The following is a 16,200-nucleotide window of genomic DNA, read 5'->3' on the forward strand; positions in this document are numbered from 1 at the left end:
ACCGAGCTGTAGACACAGGAGAAGCTGCGGGCACCGAGCTGTAGGCACAGGAGAAGCTGCGGGCACCGAGCTGTAGATACAGGGGAAGCTGCGGGCACCGAGCTGTAGGCACAGGAGAAGCTGCGGGCACCGAGCTGTAGACACAGGAGAAGCTGCGGGCACCGAGCTGTAGGCACAAGAGAAGCTGCTGGCACCGAGCTGTAGATACAGGAGAAGCTGCAGGCACCGAGCTGTAGGCACAGGAGAAGCTGCGGGCACTGAGCTGTAGACACAGGAGAAGCTGCGGGCACCGAGCTGTAGACACAGGAGAAGCTGCAGGCACCGAGCTGTAGACACAGGAGAAGCTGCGGGCACCGAGCTGTAGATACAGGAGAAGCTGCGGGCACCGAGCTGTAGACACAGGAGAAGCTGCGGGCACCGAGCTGTAGACACAGGAGAAGCTGCGGGCACCGAGCTGTAGACACAGGAGAAGCTGCGGGCACCGAGCTGTAGGCACAGGAGAAGCTGCGGGCACCGAGCTGTAGGCACAGGAGAAGCTGTAGACACAGGAGAAGCTGCGGGCACCGAGCTGTAGATACAGGGGAAGCTGCGGGCACCGAGCTGTAGGCACAGGAGAAGCTGCGGGCACCGAGCTGTAGACACAGGAGAAGCTGCGGACACCGAGCTGTAGACACAGGAGAAGCTGCGGGCACCGAGCTGTAGACACAGGAGAAGCTGCGGGCACCGAGCTGTAGGCACAAGAGAAGCTGCTGGCACCGAGCTGTAGACACAGGAGAAGCTGCGGACACCGAGCTGTAGATACAGGAGAAGCTGCGGGCACCGAGCTGTAGATACAGGAGAAGCTGCAGGCACCGAGCTGTAGGCACAGGAGAAGCTGCGGGCACCGAGCTGTAGACACAGGAGAAGCTGCGGGCACCGAGCTGTAGACACGGGAGAAGCTGCAGGCACCGAGCTGTAGGCACAGGAGAAGCTGCGGACACCGAGCTGTAGACACAGGAGAAGCTGCGGGCACCGAGCTGTAGACACAGGAGAAGCTGCGGGCACCGAGCTGTAGGCACAGGAGAAGCTGCGGACACCGAGCTGTAGACACAGGAGAAGCTGCGGGCACCGAGCTGTAGACACAGGAGAAGCTGCGGACACCGAGCTGTAGACACAGGAGAAGCTGCGGGCACCGAGCTGTAGACACAGGAGAAGCTGCGGGCACCGAGCTGTAGGCACAAGAGAAGCTGCGGGCACCGAGCTGTAGGCACAGGAGAAGCTGCGGGCACCGAGCTGTAGATACAGGAGAAGCTGCGGGCACCGAGCTGTAGGCACAGGAGAAGCTGCGGACACCGAGCTGTAGACACAGGAGAAGCTGCGGGCACCGAGCTGTAGACACAGGAGAAGCTGCGGACACCGAGCTGTAGGCACAAGAGAAGCTGCTGGCACCGAGCTGTAGATACAGGAGAAGCTGCGGGCACCGAGCTGTAGACACAGGAGAAGCTGCGGGCACCGAGCTGTAGACACAGGAGAAGCTGCGGGCACCGAGCTGTAGATACAGGGGAAGCTGCGGGCACCGAGCTGTAGATACAGGAGAAGCTGCGGGCACCGAGCTGTAGGCACAGGAGAAGCTGCGGGCACCGAGCTGTAGACACAGGAGAAGCTGCGGGCACCGAGCTGTAGGCACAGGAGAAGCTGCGGGCACCGAGCTGTAGACACAGGAGAAGCTGCGGGCACCGAGCTGTAGACACAGGAGAAGCTGCGGGCACCGAGCTGTAGACACAGGAGAAGCTGCGGGCACCGAGCTGTAGATACAGGGGAAGCTGCGGGCACCGAGCTGTAGGCACAGGAGAAGCTGCGGGCACCGAGCTGTAGACACGGGAGAAGCTGCGGGCACCGAGCTGTAGACACAGGAGAAGCTGCGGGCACCGAGCTGTAGACACAGGAGAAGCTGCGGGCACCGAGCTGTAGACACAGGAGAAGCTGCAGGCACCGAGCTGTAGGCACAGGAGAAGCTGCAGGCACCGAGCTGTAGACACAGGAGAAGCTGCAGGCACCGAGCTGTAGGCACAGGAGAAGCTGCAGGCACCGAGCTGTAGGCACAGGAGAAGCTGCGGGCACCGAGCTGTAGACACAGGAGAAGCTGCGGGCACCGAGCTGTAGACACGGGAGAAGCTGCGGGCACCGAGCTGTAGACACGGGAGAAGCTGCGGGCACCGAGCTGTAGACACAGGAGAAGCTGCGGGCACCGAGCTGTAGACACAGGAGAAGCTGCGGGCACCGAGCTGTAGACACAGGAGAAGCTGCGGGCACCGAGCTGTAGACACAGGAGAAGCTGCAGGCACCGAGCTGTAGACACGGGAGAAGCTGCGGGCACCGAGCTGTAGACACAGGAGAAGCTGCGGGCACCGAGCTGTAGACACAGGAGAAGCTGCGGGCACCGAGCTGTAGACACGGGAGAAGCTGCGGGCACCGAGCTGTAGACACGGGAGAAGCTGCGGGCACCGAGCTGTAGACACAGGAGAAGCTGCGGGCACCGAGCTGTAGACACAGGAGAAGCTGCGGACATCGGTGTCCGCAGCTTCTCCTGTGCCTACAGCTCGGTGCTCGGTGCCCGCTCTCCACAGCACCCTCAGTCCTGGACCTCACAGACACCTGCGGTCCCGGGGATTTAGCCACAACAAAAATGGCCGCGCTGCTTCCGTCGGTCATGTGACATCATCTCCATGGAAACTCACGGCAGCCGTACTGCGGGACTCATCTCTAAGGAGACTAGACGCGTCTCCTTGGTAACGGGAAACTGCAGCCACAAGAAGAAGCGGAGAACAGAGACAGCGGAGCCCGGACCGGGAGAGTGAGCACCGGACAGCGGCAGCGGGCATGTCTGACCTGGAGTCCGACTTCGAGGAGGAGGCTGAGCCGGATCAGGGGGTGAGAAACCGGATTATTAGAGGGGTACAGGGGGTGTCTGGATTATTAGAGGAGGTACAGGGGGTGTCTGGATTATTAGAGGAGGTACAGGGGGTGTCTGGATTATTAGAGGAGGTACAGGGGGTGTCTGGATTATTAGAGGAGATAGAGGGGGTGTCTGGATTATTAGAGGAGGTACAGGGGGTGTCTGGATTATTAGAGGAGGTACAGGGAGTGTCTGGATTATTAGAGGAGGTACAGGGGGTGTCTGGATTATTAGAGTAGGTACAGGGGGTGTCTGGATTATTAGAGGAGGTACAGGGAGTGTCTGGATTATTAGAGGAGGTACAGGGGGTGTCTGGATTATTAGGGGGGTGCAGGGGGTGTCTGGATTATTAGAGGAGATAGAGGGGGTGTCTGGATTATTAGAGGAGGTACAGGGGGTGTCTGGATTATTAGAGGAGGTACAGGGGGTGTCTGGATTATTAGAGGAGGTACAGGGGGTGTCTGGATTATTAGAGGAGGTACAGGGAGTGTCTGGATTATTAGAGGAGGTACAGGGGGTGTCTGGATTATTAGGGGGGTGCAGGGGGTGTCTGGATTATTAGAGGAGATAGAGGGGGTGTCTGGATTATTAGAGGAGGTACAGGGGGTGTCTGGATTATTAGAGGAGGTACAGGGGGTGTCTGGATTATTAGAGGAGGTACAGGGGGTGTCTGGATTATTAGAGGAGATAGAGGGGGTGTCTGGATTATTAGAGGAGGTACAGGGGGTGTCTGGATTATTAGAGGAGGTACAGGGGGTGTCTGGATTATTAGAGGAGGTAGAGGGGGTGTCTGGATTATTAGAAGAGGTACAGTGGGTGTCTGGATTATTAGGAGGTACAGGGGGTGTCTGGATTATTAGAGGAGGTACAGGGGGTGTCTGGATTATTAGAGGAGGTACAGGGGGTGTCTGGATTATTAGAGGAGGTACAGGGGGTGTCTGGATTATTAGAGGAGGTACAGGGGGTGTCTGGATTATTAGAGGAGGTACAGGGGGTGTCTGGATTATTAGAGGAGGTACAGGGGGTGTCTGGATTATTAGAGGAGGTACAGGGGGTGTCTGGATTATTAGAGGAGGTACAGGGGGTGTCTGGATTATTAGAGGAGATAGAGGGGGTGTCTGGATTATTAGAGGAGGTACAGGGGGTGTCTGGATTATTAGAGGAGGTACAGGGGGTGTCTGGATTATTAGAGGAGGTACAGGGAGTGTCTGGATTATTAGGGGGGTGCAGGGGGTGTCTGGATTATTAGAGGAGGTACAGGGGGTGTCTGGATTATTAGAGGAGGTACAGGGGGTGTCTGGATTATTAGAGGAGGTACAGGGAGTGTCTGGATTATTAGGGGGGTGCAGGGGGTGTCTGGATTATTAGAGGAGGTACAGGGGGTGTCTGGATTATTAGAGGAGGTACAGGGGGTGTCTGGATTATTAGAGGAGGTAGAGGGGGTGTCTGGATTATTAGAAGAGGTACAGTGGGTGTCTGGATTATTAGGGGGGTGCAGGGGGTGTCTGGATTATTAGAAGAGGTGCAGGGGGTGTCTGGATTATTAGAGGAGATAGAGGGGGTGTCTGGATTATTAGAGGAGGTACAGGGGGTGTCTGGATTATTAGAGGAGGTACAGGGGGTGTCTGGATTATTAGAGGAGGTACAGGGGGTGTCTGGATTATTAGAGGAGGTACAGGGGGTGTCTGGATTATTAGAGGAGGTACAGGGAGTGTCTGGATTATTAGGGGGGTGCAGGGGGTGTCTAGATTATTAGAGGAGGTACAGAGGGTGTCTGGATTATTAGAGGAGGTACAGTGGGTGTCTGGATTATTAGAGGAGGTACAGGGAGTGTCTGGATTATTAGAGGAGGTACAGGGGGTGTCTGGATTATTAGAGGAGGTACAGGGGGTGTCTGGATTATTAGAGGAGGTACAGGGGGTGTCTGGATTATTAGAGGAGGTAGAGGGGGTGTCTGGATTATTAGAAGAGGTACAGTGGGTGTCTGGATTATTAGGGGGGTGCAGGGGGTGTCTGGATTATTAGAAGAGGTGCAGGGGGTGTCTGGATTATTAGAGGAGGTACAGGGGGTGTCTGGATTATTAGGGGGGTGCAGGGGGTGTCTGGATTATTAGAGGAGGTACAGGGGGTGTCTGGATTATTAGAGGAGGTACAGGGGGTGTCTGGATTATTAGAGGAGGTACAGGGGGTGTCTGGATTATTAGAGGAGATAGAGGGGGTGTCTGGATTATTAGAAGAGGTACAGTGGGTGTCTGGATTATTAGGGGGGTGCAGGGGGTGTCTGGATTATTAGAGGAGGTACAGTGGGTGTCTGGATTATTAGGGGGGTGCAGGGGGTGTCTGGATTATTAGAGGAGGTACAGGGGGTGTCTGGATTATTAGAGGAGGTACAGGGAGTGTCTGGATTATTAGAGGAGGTACAGGGAGTGTCTGGATTATTAGAAGAGGTGCAGGGGGTGTCTGGATTATTAGAGGAGGTACAGGGGGTGTCTGGATTATTAGAGGAGGTACAGGGGGTGTCTGGATTATTAGAGGAGGTACAGGGGGTGTCTGGATTATTAGAGGAGGTACAGGGGGTGTCTGGATTATTAGAAGAGGTGCAGAGGGTGTCTGGATTATTAGAGGAGGTACAGGGGGTGTCTGGATTATTAGAGGAGGTACAGGGGGTGTCTGGATTATTAGAAGAGGTACAGGAGGTGTCTGGATTATTAGAGGAGGTACAGGGAGTGTCTGGATTATTAGAGGAGGTACAGGGGGTGTCTGGATTATTAGAGGAGGTACATGGGGTGTCTGGATTATTAGGAGAGGTACAGGGAGTGTCTGGATTATTAGAGGAAGTACAGGGAGTGTCTGGATTATTAGAGGAGGTACAGGGAGTGTCTGGATTATTAGAGGAGGTAGAGGGGGTGTCTGGATTATTAGAGGAGGTACAGGGGGTGTCTGGATTATTAGGAGGTACAGGGGGTGTCTGGATTATTAAGGGGGTACAGGGGGTGTCTGGATTATTAGGGGGGTACAGGGGGTGTCTGGATTATTAGAGGAGGCACAGGGGGGTGTCTGGATTATTAGGGGAGGTACAGGGGTTGTCTGGATTATTAGGAGGTACAGGGGGTGTCTGGATTATTAAGGGGGTACAGGGGTGTCTGGATTATTAGGGGGTACAGGGGGTGTCTGGATTATTAGAGGAGGTACAGGGGTTGTCTGGATTATTAGGAGGTACAGGGGGTGTCTGGATTATTAATGGAGGTATAGGGGGTGTCTGGATTATTAGAGAAGGTGCAGGGGGTGTCTGTTTTTTTAGGGGGTACATGGGGTGATTGATTATTAGGGGGGTACAGGGGGTGTCTGGATTATTAGGGGCTGGTACAGGGGGTGTCTGGATTTTTAGAAGAGGTACAGGGGGTGTCTGGATTATTAGGAGGTACAGGGAGTGTCTGGATTATTAGGAGGTACAGGGGGGTGTCTGGATTATTATGGGGTGCAGGGGGTGTCTTGATTATTAGGGGGGTGCAGGGGGGTGTCTGAATTATTAGGGGCTGGTACAGGGGGTGTCTGGATTATTAGAGGCGGTAGAGGGGGTGCCTGGATTATTAGGGGCTGGTACAGGGGGTGTCTGGATTATTAGAGGAGGTACAGGGGGTGTCTGGATTATTAGGGTGTACAGGGGGTGTCTGGATTATTAGGGGATGTGCCGGGGGTGTCTGGATTATTAGAGGAGGTACAGGGGGTGTCTGGATTATTGGGGGGGTACAGGGGGTGTCTGGATTATTAAGAGGGTACAGGGGGGCCTGGATTATTAGAGACTGGTACAGCGGTGTCTGGATTATTAGGGGAGGTACAGGGGGTGAGTGGATTATTAGGGGAGGTATAGGGGGTGTCTGAATTATTAGAGAATGTATAGGGAGTGTCTGTTTTTTAGGGGGTACATGGGGTGTCTTGATTATTAGGGGTACAGGGGTGTCTGGATTATTAGGGGCTAGTACAGGAGGTGTCTGGATTATTAGAGGAGGTACAGGGGGTGTCTGGATTATTAGAGGAGGTAGAGGGGGTGCCTGGATTATTAGGGGCTGGTACAGGGGGTGTCTGGATTATTAGAGGAGGTACAGGGGGTGTCTGGATTATTAGGGTGTACAGGGGGTGTCTGGATTATTAGTGGACGTGCCGGGGGTGTCTGGATTATTAGAGGAGGTACAGGGGGTGTCTGGATTATTGGGGGGGTACAGGGGGTGTCTGGATTATTAGAGGAGGTACAGCGGGTGTCTGGATTATTAGAGGAGGTACAGGGGGTGTCTGTATTATTAGAGGAGGTACAGGGGGTGTCTGGATTATTAGGGGTTGCAGGTGGTGTCTGGATTATTAGAGTAGGTACAGGGGTTGTCTGGATTATTAGAGGAGGTACAGGAGGTGTCTGGATTATTAGAGGAAGTACAGGGGGTGTCTGGATTATTAGGGGGGTACAGGGAGTGTCTGGATTATTAAGGGGAGGTACAGGGGATATCTGAATTATTAGGAGGCACAGGGGGGTGTCTGGATTATTAGGGGGAGGTACAGGTGGTGTCTGGATTATTAGAGGGGGTGTCTGGATTATTATGGGGAGGTACAGAGGGTTTCTGGATTATTAGGAGGTGCAGGGGGTGTCTGGATTATTGGGGGGTAGAGAAGGTGTCTGGATTATTAGAGGGGTACAGGGGGTGTCTGGATTATTAGGAGGTACAGTGGGTGTCTGGATTATTAGAGGGGTACAGGGGGTGTCTAGATTATTAGGAGGTACAAGGGTGTCTGGATTATTAGGGGAGGTACAAGTAGTGTCTGGATTATTAGAGGGGTACAGGGGGTGTCTGGATTATTAGAGGGGTACATGGGATGTCTGGATTATTAGAGGGGTACAGGGGGTATCTGGATCATTGGGGGTACAGGGGGTGTCTGGATTATTAAGAGGTACAGGGAGTGTCTGCATTATTAAGGGAGGTACAGGGGGTGTGTGGATTAATTGGGGAGGTACAAGTAGTGTCTGGATTATTAGAGGAGGTACAGGGGGTGTATGGATTATTAGAGGAGGTACAGGGGGTGTCTGGATTATTAGGGGAAGTACAAGTAGTGTCTGGATTATTAGAGGGGTACAGGGGGTGTCTGGATTATTAGAGGGGTACATGGGGTGTCTGGATTATTAGAGGGGTACAGGGGGTATCTGGATTTTAGGTGGGTACAGGGGGTGTCTGGATTATTGGGGGTACAGGGGGTGTCTGGATTATTAGGAGGTACAAGGGGTGTCTGCATTATTAAGGGAGGTACAGGGGGTGTGTGGATTAATTGGGGAGGTACAAGTAGTGTCTGGATTATTAGAGGGGTACATGGGGTGTCTGGATTATTAGATGGCTACAGTGGGTTTCTGGATTTTAGGTGGGTACAGGGGGTGTCTGGATTATTAGGGGGGTACAGGGGGTGTCTGGATTATTAGAGGAGGTACAGGGGGTGTCTGGATTATTAGGGGAGGTACAGGGGTTGTCTGGATTATTAGGAGGTACAGGGGGTGTCTGGATTATTAAGGGGGTACAGGGGGTGTCTGGATTATTAGGAGGTACAGGGGGTGTCTGGATTATTAGAGGAGGTACAGGGGGTGTCTGGATTATTAGAGTATTAGGGGAGGTACAGGGGGTGTCTGGATTATTAGAGGAGGTACAGGGGGTGTCTGGATTATTAGAGGAGGTACAGGGGGTGTCTGGATTATTAGAGGAGGTACAGGGGGTGTCTGGATTATTAGGAGGTACAGGGGGTGTCTGGATTATTAGAGGAGGTACAGGGGGTGTCTGGATTATTAGTGGATGTATAGGGGGTGTCTGGATTATTTGGAGGTATAGGGGGTGTCTGGATTATTAGAAAAGGTGCAGGGGGTGTCTGTTTTTTTAGGGGGTACATGGGGTGATTGATTATTAGAGGGGTACAGGGGGTGTCTGGATTATTAGGGGCTGGTACATGGGGTGATTGATTATTAGAAGAGGTACAGGGGGTGTCTGGATTATTAGGAGGTACAGGGAGTGTCTGAATTATTATGAGGTACAAGGGGGTGTCTGGATTATTATGGGGTTCAGGGGGTGTCTTGATTATTAGGGGGGTACAGGGGGGTGTCTGGATTATTAGGGGCTGGTACAGGGGGTGTCTGGATTATTAGAGGCGGTAGAGGGGGTGCCTGGATTATTAGGGGCTGGTACAGGGGGTGTCTGGATTATTAGAGGAGGTACAGGGGGTGTCTGGATTATTAGGGTGTACAGGGGGTGTCTGGATTATTAGGGGATGTGCCGGGGGTGTCTGGATTATTAGAGGAGGTACAGGGGGTGTCTGGATTATTGGGGGGGTACAGGGGGTGTCTGGATTATTAAGAGGGTACAGGGGGGCCTGGATTATTAGAGACTGGTACAGCGGTGTCTGGATTATTAGGGGAGGTACAGGGGGTGAGTGGATTATTAGGGGAGGTATAGGGGGTGTCTGAATTATTAGAGAAGGTATAGGGAGTGTCTGTTTTTTAGGGGGTACATGGGGTGTCTTGATTATTAGGGGTACAGGGGTGTCTGGATTATTAGGGGCTAGTACAGGAGGTGTCTGGATTATTAGAGGAGGTACAGGGGGTGTCTGGATTATTAGAGGAGGTAGAGGGGGTGCCTGGATTATTAGGGGCTGGTACAGGGGGTGTCTGGATTATTAGAGGAGGTACAGGGGGTGTCTGGATTATTAGAGGAGATAGAGGGGGTGTCTGGATTATTAGAGGAGGTACAGGGGGTGTCTGGATTATTAGAGGAGGTACAGGGAGTGTGTGGATTATTAGAGGAGGTACAGGGGGTGACTGGATTATTAGAGGAGGTACAGGGGGTGTCTGGATTATTAGGGTGTACAGGGGGTGTCTGGATTATTAGTGGACGTGCCGGGGGTGTCTGGATTATTAGAGGAGGTACAGGGGGTGTCTGGATTATTGGGGGGGTACAGGGGGTGTCTGGATTATTAGAGGAGGTAAAGCGGGTGTCTGGATTATTAGAGGAGGTACAGGGGGTGTCTGGATTATTAGAGGAGGTACAGGGGGTGTCTGGATTATTAGGGGTTGCAGGTGGTGTCTGGATTATTAGAGTAGGTACAGGGGGTGTCTGGATTATTAGAGGAGGTACAGGAGGTGTCTGGATTATTAGAGGAAGTACAGGGGGTGTCTGGATTATTAGGGGGGTACAAGGAGTGTCTGGATTATTAAGGGGAGGTACAGGTGGTGTCTGGATTATTAGAGGGGGTGTCTGGATTATTATGGGGAGGTACAGAGGGTTTCTGGATTATTAGGAGGTGCAGGGGGTGTGTGGATTATTGGGGGGTAGAGAAGGTGTCTGGATTATTAGAGGGGTACAGGGGGTGTCTGGATTATTAGGAGGTACAGTGGGTGTCTGGATTATTAGAGGGGTACAGGGGGTGTCTAGATTATTAGGAGGTACAAGGGTGTCTGGATTATTAGGGGAGGTACAAGTAGTGTCTGGATTATTAGAGGGGTACAGGGGGTGTCTGGATTATTAGAGAGGTACATGAGGTGTCTGGATTATTAGAGGGGTACAGGGGGTATCTGGATTTTAGGTGGGTACAGGGGGTGTCTGGATTATTGGGGGTACAGGGGGTGTCTGGATTATTAAGAGGTACAGGGAGTGTCTGCATTATTAAGGGAGGTACAGGGGGTGTGTGGATTAATTGGGGAGGTACAAGTAGTGTCTGGATTATTAGAGGAGGTACAGGGGGTGTATGGATTATTAGAGGAGGTACAGGGGGTGTCTGGATTATTAGGGGAAGTACAAGTAGTGTCTGGATTATTAGAGGGGTACAGGGGGTGTCTGGATTATTAGAGGGGTACATGGGGTTTCTGGATTATTAGAGGGGTACAGGGGGTATCTGGATTTTAGGTGGGTACAGGGGGTGTCTGGATTATTGGGGGTACAGGGGGTGTCTGGATTATTAGGAGGTACAAGGGGTGTCTGCATTATTAAGGGAGGTACAGGGGGTGTGTGGATTAATTGGGGAGGTACAAGTAGTGTCTGGATTATTAGAGGGGTACATGGGGTGTCTGGATTATTAGAGGGCTACAGTGGGTTTCTGGATTTTAGGTGGGTACAGGGGGTGTCTGGATTATTAGGGGGGTACAGGGGGTGTCTGGATTATTAGAGGAGGTACAGGGGGTGTCTGGATTATTAGGGGAGGTACAGGGGTTGTCTGGATTATTAGGAGGTACAGGGGGTGTCTGGATTATTAAGGGGGTACAGGGGGTGTCTGGATTATTAGGAGGTACAGGGGGTGTCTGGATTATTAGAGGAGGTACAGGGGGTGTCTGGATTATTAGAGTATTAGGGGAGGTACAGGGGGTGTCTGGATTATTAGAGGAGGTACAGGGGGTGTCTGGATTATTAGAGGAGGTACAGGGGGTGTCTGGATTATTAGAGGAGGTACAGGGGGTGTCTGGATTATTAGGAGGTACAGGGGGTGTCTGGATTATTAGAGGAGGTACAGGGGTTGTCTGGATTATTAGAGGAGGTACAGGGGTTGTCTGGATTATTAGGAGGTACAGGGGGTGTCTGGATTATTAGTGGATGTATAGGGGGTGTCTGGATTATTTGGAGGTATAGGGGGTGTCTGGATTATTAGAGAAGGTGCAGGGGGTGTCTGTTTTTTTAGGGGGTACATGGGGTGATTGATTATTAGGGGGGTACAGGGGGTGTCTGGATTATTAGGGGCTGGTACATGGGGTGATTGATTATTAGAAGAGGTACAGGGGGTGTCTGGATTATGAGGTACAGGGGGGTGTCTGGATTATTATGGGGTTCAGGGGGTGTCTTGATTATTAGGGGGGTACAGGGGGGTGTCTGGATTATTAGGGGCTGGTACAGGGGGTGTCTGGATTATTAGAGGCGGTAGAGGGGGTGTCTGGATTATTAGAGGCGGTAGAGGGGGTGCCTGGATTATTAGGGGCTGGTACAGGGGGTGTCTGGATTATTAGAGGAGGTACAGGGGGTGTCTGGATTATTAGGGTGTACAGGGGGTGTCTGGATTATTAGGGGAGGTACAGGAGTTGTCTGGATTATTAGAGGCGGTAGAGGGGGTGCCTGGATTATTAGGGGCTGGTACAGGGGGTGTCTGGATTATTAGAGGAGGTACAGGGGGTGTCTGGATTATTAGGGTGTACAGGGGGTGTCTGGATTATTAGGGGATGTGCCGGGGGTGTCTGGATTATTAGAGGAGGTACAGGGGGTGTCTGGATTATTAGAGGAGGTACAGGGGTTGTCTGGATTATTAGGAGGTACAGGGGGTGTCTGGATTATTAGTGGATGTATAGGGGGTGTCTGGATTATTTGGAGGTATAGGGGGTGTCTGGATTATTAGAGAAGGTGCAGGGGGTGTCTGTTTTTTTAGGGGGTACATGGGGTGATTGATTATTAGGGGGGTACAGGGGGTGTCTGGATTATTAGGGGCTGGTACATGGGGTGATTGATTATTAGAAGAGGTACAGGGGGTGTCTGGATTATTAGGAGGTACAGGGAGTGTCTGAATTATTATGAGGTACAGGGGTGTCTGGATTATTAGGGGCTAGTACAGAGGGTGTCTGGATTATTAGAGGAGGTACAGGGGGTTTCTGGATTATTAGAGGAGGTACAGGGGGTGTCTGGATTATTAGAGGAGGTAGAGGGGGTGCCTGGATTATTAGGGGCTGGTACAGGGGGTGTCTGGATTATTAGAGGAGGTACAGGGGGTGTCTGGATTATTAGGGTGTACAGGGGGTGTCTGGATTATTAGTGGACGTGCCGGGGGTGTCTGGATTATTAGAGGAGGTACAGGGGGTGTCTGGATTATTGGGGGGGTACAGGGGGTGTCTGGATTATTAGAGGAGGTACAGCGGGTGTCTGGATTATTAGAGGAGGTACAGGGGGTGTCTGGATTATTAGAGGAGGTACAGGGGGTGTCTGGATTATTAGGGGTTGCAGGTGGTGTCTGGATTGTTAGAGTAGGTACAGGGGGTGTCTGGATTATTAGAGGAGGTACAGGAGGTGTCTGGATTATTAGAGGAAGTACAGGGGGTGTCTGGATTATTAGGGGGGTACAGGGAGTGTCTGGATTATTAAGGGGAGGTACAGGGGATATCTGAATTATTAGGAGGCACAGGGGGGTGTCTGGATTATTAGGGGGAGGTACAGGTGGTGTCTGGATTATTAGAGGGGGTGTCTGGATTATTATGGGGAGGTACAGAGGGTTTCTGGATTATTAGGAGGTGCAGGGGGTGTCTGGATTATTGGGGGGTAGAGAAGGTGTCTGGATTATTAGAGGGGTACAGGGGGTGTCTGGATTATTAGGAGGTACAGTGGGTGTCTGGATTATTAGAGGGGTACAGGGGGTGTCTAGATTATTAGGAGGTACAAGGGTGTCTGGATTATTAGGGGAGGTACAAGTAGTGTCTGGATTATTAGAGGGGTACATGGGGTGTCTGGATTATTAGAGGGGTACAGGGGGTATCTGGATTTTAGGTGGGTACAGGGGGTGTCTGGATTATTAAGAGGTACAGGGAGTGTCTGCATTATTAAGGGAGGTACAGGGGGTGTGTGGATTAATTGGGGAGGTACAAGTAGTGTCTGGATTATTAGAGGATGTACAGGGGGTGTATGGATTATTAGAGGAGATACAGGGGGTGTCTGGATTATTAGGGGAAGTACAAGTAGTGTCTGGATTATTAGAGGGGTACAGGGGGTGTCTGGATTATTAGAGGGGTACATGGGGTGTCTGGATTATTAGAGGGGTACAGGGGGTATCTGGATTTTAGGTGGGTACAGGGGGTGTCTGGATTATTGGGGGTACAGGGGGTGTCTGGATTATTAGGAGGTACAAGGGGTGTCTGTATTATTAAGGGAGGTACAGGGGGTGTGTGGATTAATTGGGGAGGTACAAGTAGTGTCTGGATTATTAGAGGGGTACATGGGGTGTCTGGATTATTAGAGGGCTACAGTGGGTTTCTGGATTTTAGGTGGGTACAGGGGGTGTCTGGATTATTAGGGGGGTACAGGGGGTGTCTGGATTATTAGAGGAGGTACAGGGGGTGTCTGGATTATTAGGGGAGGTACAGGGGTTGTCTGGATTATTAGGAGGTACAGGGGGTGTCTGGATTATTAGGGGAGGTACAGGGGGTGTCTGGATTATTAGAGGAGGTACAGGGGGTGTCTGGATTATTAGAGGAGGTACAGGGGGTGTCTGGATTATTAGGAGGTACAGGGGGTGTCTGGATTATTAGAGGAGGTACAGGGGTTGTCTGGATTATTAGGAGGTACAGGGGGTGTCTGGATTATTAGTGGATGTATAGGGGGTGTCTGGATTATTTGGAGGTATAGGGGGTGTCTGGATTATTAGAGAAGGTGCAGGGGGTGTCTGTTTTTTTAGGGGGTACATGGGGTGATTGATTATTAGGGGGGTACAGGGGGTGTCTGGATTATTAGGGGCTGGTACATGGGGTGATTGATTATTAGAAGAGGTACAGGGGGTGTCTGGATTATTAGGAGGTACAGGGAGTGTCTGAATTATTATGAGGTACAGGGGGGTGTCTGGATTATTATGGGGTTCAGGGGGTGTCTTGATTATTAGGGGGGTACAGGGGGGTGTCTGGATTATTAGGGGCTGGTACAGGGGGTGTTTGGATTATTAGAGGCGGTAGAGGGGGTGCCTGGATTATTAGGGGCTGGTACAGGGGGTGTCTGGATTATTAGAGGAGGTACAGGGGGTGTCTGGATTATTAGGGTGTACAGGGGGTGTCTGGATTATTAGGGGATGTGCCGGGGGTGTCTGGATTATTAGAGGAGGTACAGGGGGTGTCTGGATTATTGGGGGGGTACAGGGGGTGTCTGGATTATTAAGAGGGTACAGGGGGGCCTGGATTATTAGAGACTGGTACAGCGGTGTCTGGATTATTAGGGGAGGTACAGGGGGTGAGTGGATTATTAGGGGAGGTATAGGGGGTGTCTGAATTATTAGAGAAGGTATAGGGAGTGTCTGTTTTTTAGGGGGTACATGGGGTGTCTTGATTATTAGGGGTACAGGGGTGTCTGGATTATTAGGGGCTAGTACAGGAGGTGTCTGGATTATTAGAGGAGGTACAGGGGGTGTCTGGATTATTAGAAGAGGTACAGGGGGTGTCTGGATTATTAGGGGGTACAGGGCTGTCTGGATTATTAGGGGGGGTACAGGGGGTGTCTGGATTATTAGGGGGGTACAGGGGGACCTGGATTATTAGAGACTGGTACAGGGATGTCTGGATTATTAGGGGAGGTACAGGGGGTGTGTGGATTAATTGGGGAGGTACAAGTAGTGTCTGGATTATTAGAGTGATGCATGGGGTGTCTGGATTATTAGAGGAGGTACAGGGGGTGTATGGATTATTACAGGGGTACAAGGGGTGTCTAGATTTTTAGAGGGGTACTTTGGGTGTCTGGATTATTAGAGGGGTACAGGGGGTATCCGGATTTTAGAGGGGTACAGGGGGTGTCTGGATTATTAGAGGAGGTACAGGGGGTGTCTAGATTATTAGAGGAGGTACAGGGGGTGTCTGGATTATTAGAGGAGGTACAGGGCGTGTCTGGATTATTAGTGGAGGTACAGGGGGTGTCTGGATTATTAGAGGAGGTACAGGGGGTGTCTGGATTATTAGAAGAGGTACAGAGGGTGTCTGGATTATTAGAAGAGGTACAGGGGGTGTCTGGATTATTAGAGGAGGTACAGGGGGTGTCTGGATTATTAGGGGAGTACAGGGGGTGTCTGGATTATTAGAGGAGGTACAGGGGGTGTCTGGATTATTAGAGGAGGTACAGGGGGTGTCTGGATTATTAGTGGAGGTACAGGGGGTGTCTGGATTATTAGAAGAGGTACAGGGGGTGTCTGGATTATTAGAGGAGGTACAGGGGGTGTCTGGATTATTAGAGGAGGTACAGGGGGTGTCTGGATTATTAGAGGAGGTACAGGGAGTGTCTGGATTATTAGAGGAGGTACAGGGGGTGTCTGGATTATTAGAGGAGGTACAGGGGTGTCTGGATTATTAGAGGAGGTACAGGGGGTGACTGGATTATTAGAGGAAGTACAGGGAGTGTGTGGATTATTAGAGTAGGTACAGGGGGTGTCTAGATTATTAGAGGAGGTACAGGGGGGTGTCTGGATTATTAGAAGAGTTACTGGGGGTGTCTGGATTATTAGAGGAGGTACAGGGGGTGTCTGGATTATTAGGG

The 16,200-nt window shown here is 51.7% G+C and overlaps 1 protein-coding gene across 1 annotated transcript in view; it reads left to right on the top strand.

Annotated features, from left to right (window-relative positions):
• The first annotated feature begins 2,753 nt into the window (after positions 1-2,753).
• The window catches only part of RSPH1 (radial spoke head component 1), a 61,695-nt gene continuing 48,248 nt past the window's right edge, over positions 2,754-16,200 (top strand). The window contains exon 1 of the mRNA XM_077299896.1: positions 2,754-2,910. Within this exon, the coding sequence (XP_077156011.1) occupies positions 2,860-2,910 (51 nt within the window). The 5' untranslated portion in view covers positions 2,754-2,859. The remainder of the gene's footprint in view (positions 2,911-16,200) is intronic.

This window comes from Ranitomeya variabilis, chromosome 3 (genome assembly GCF_051348905.1).
Source record: "Ranitomeya variabilis isolate aRanVar5 chromosome 3, aRanVar5.hap1, whole genome shotgun sequence".
In the NCBI taxonomy this organism is placed as follows: domain Eukaryota; kingdom Metazoa; phylum Chordata; class Amphibia; order Anura; family Dendrobatidae; genus Ranitomeya; species Ranitomeya variabilis.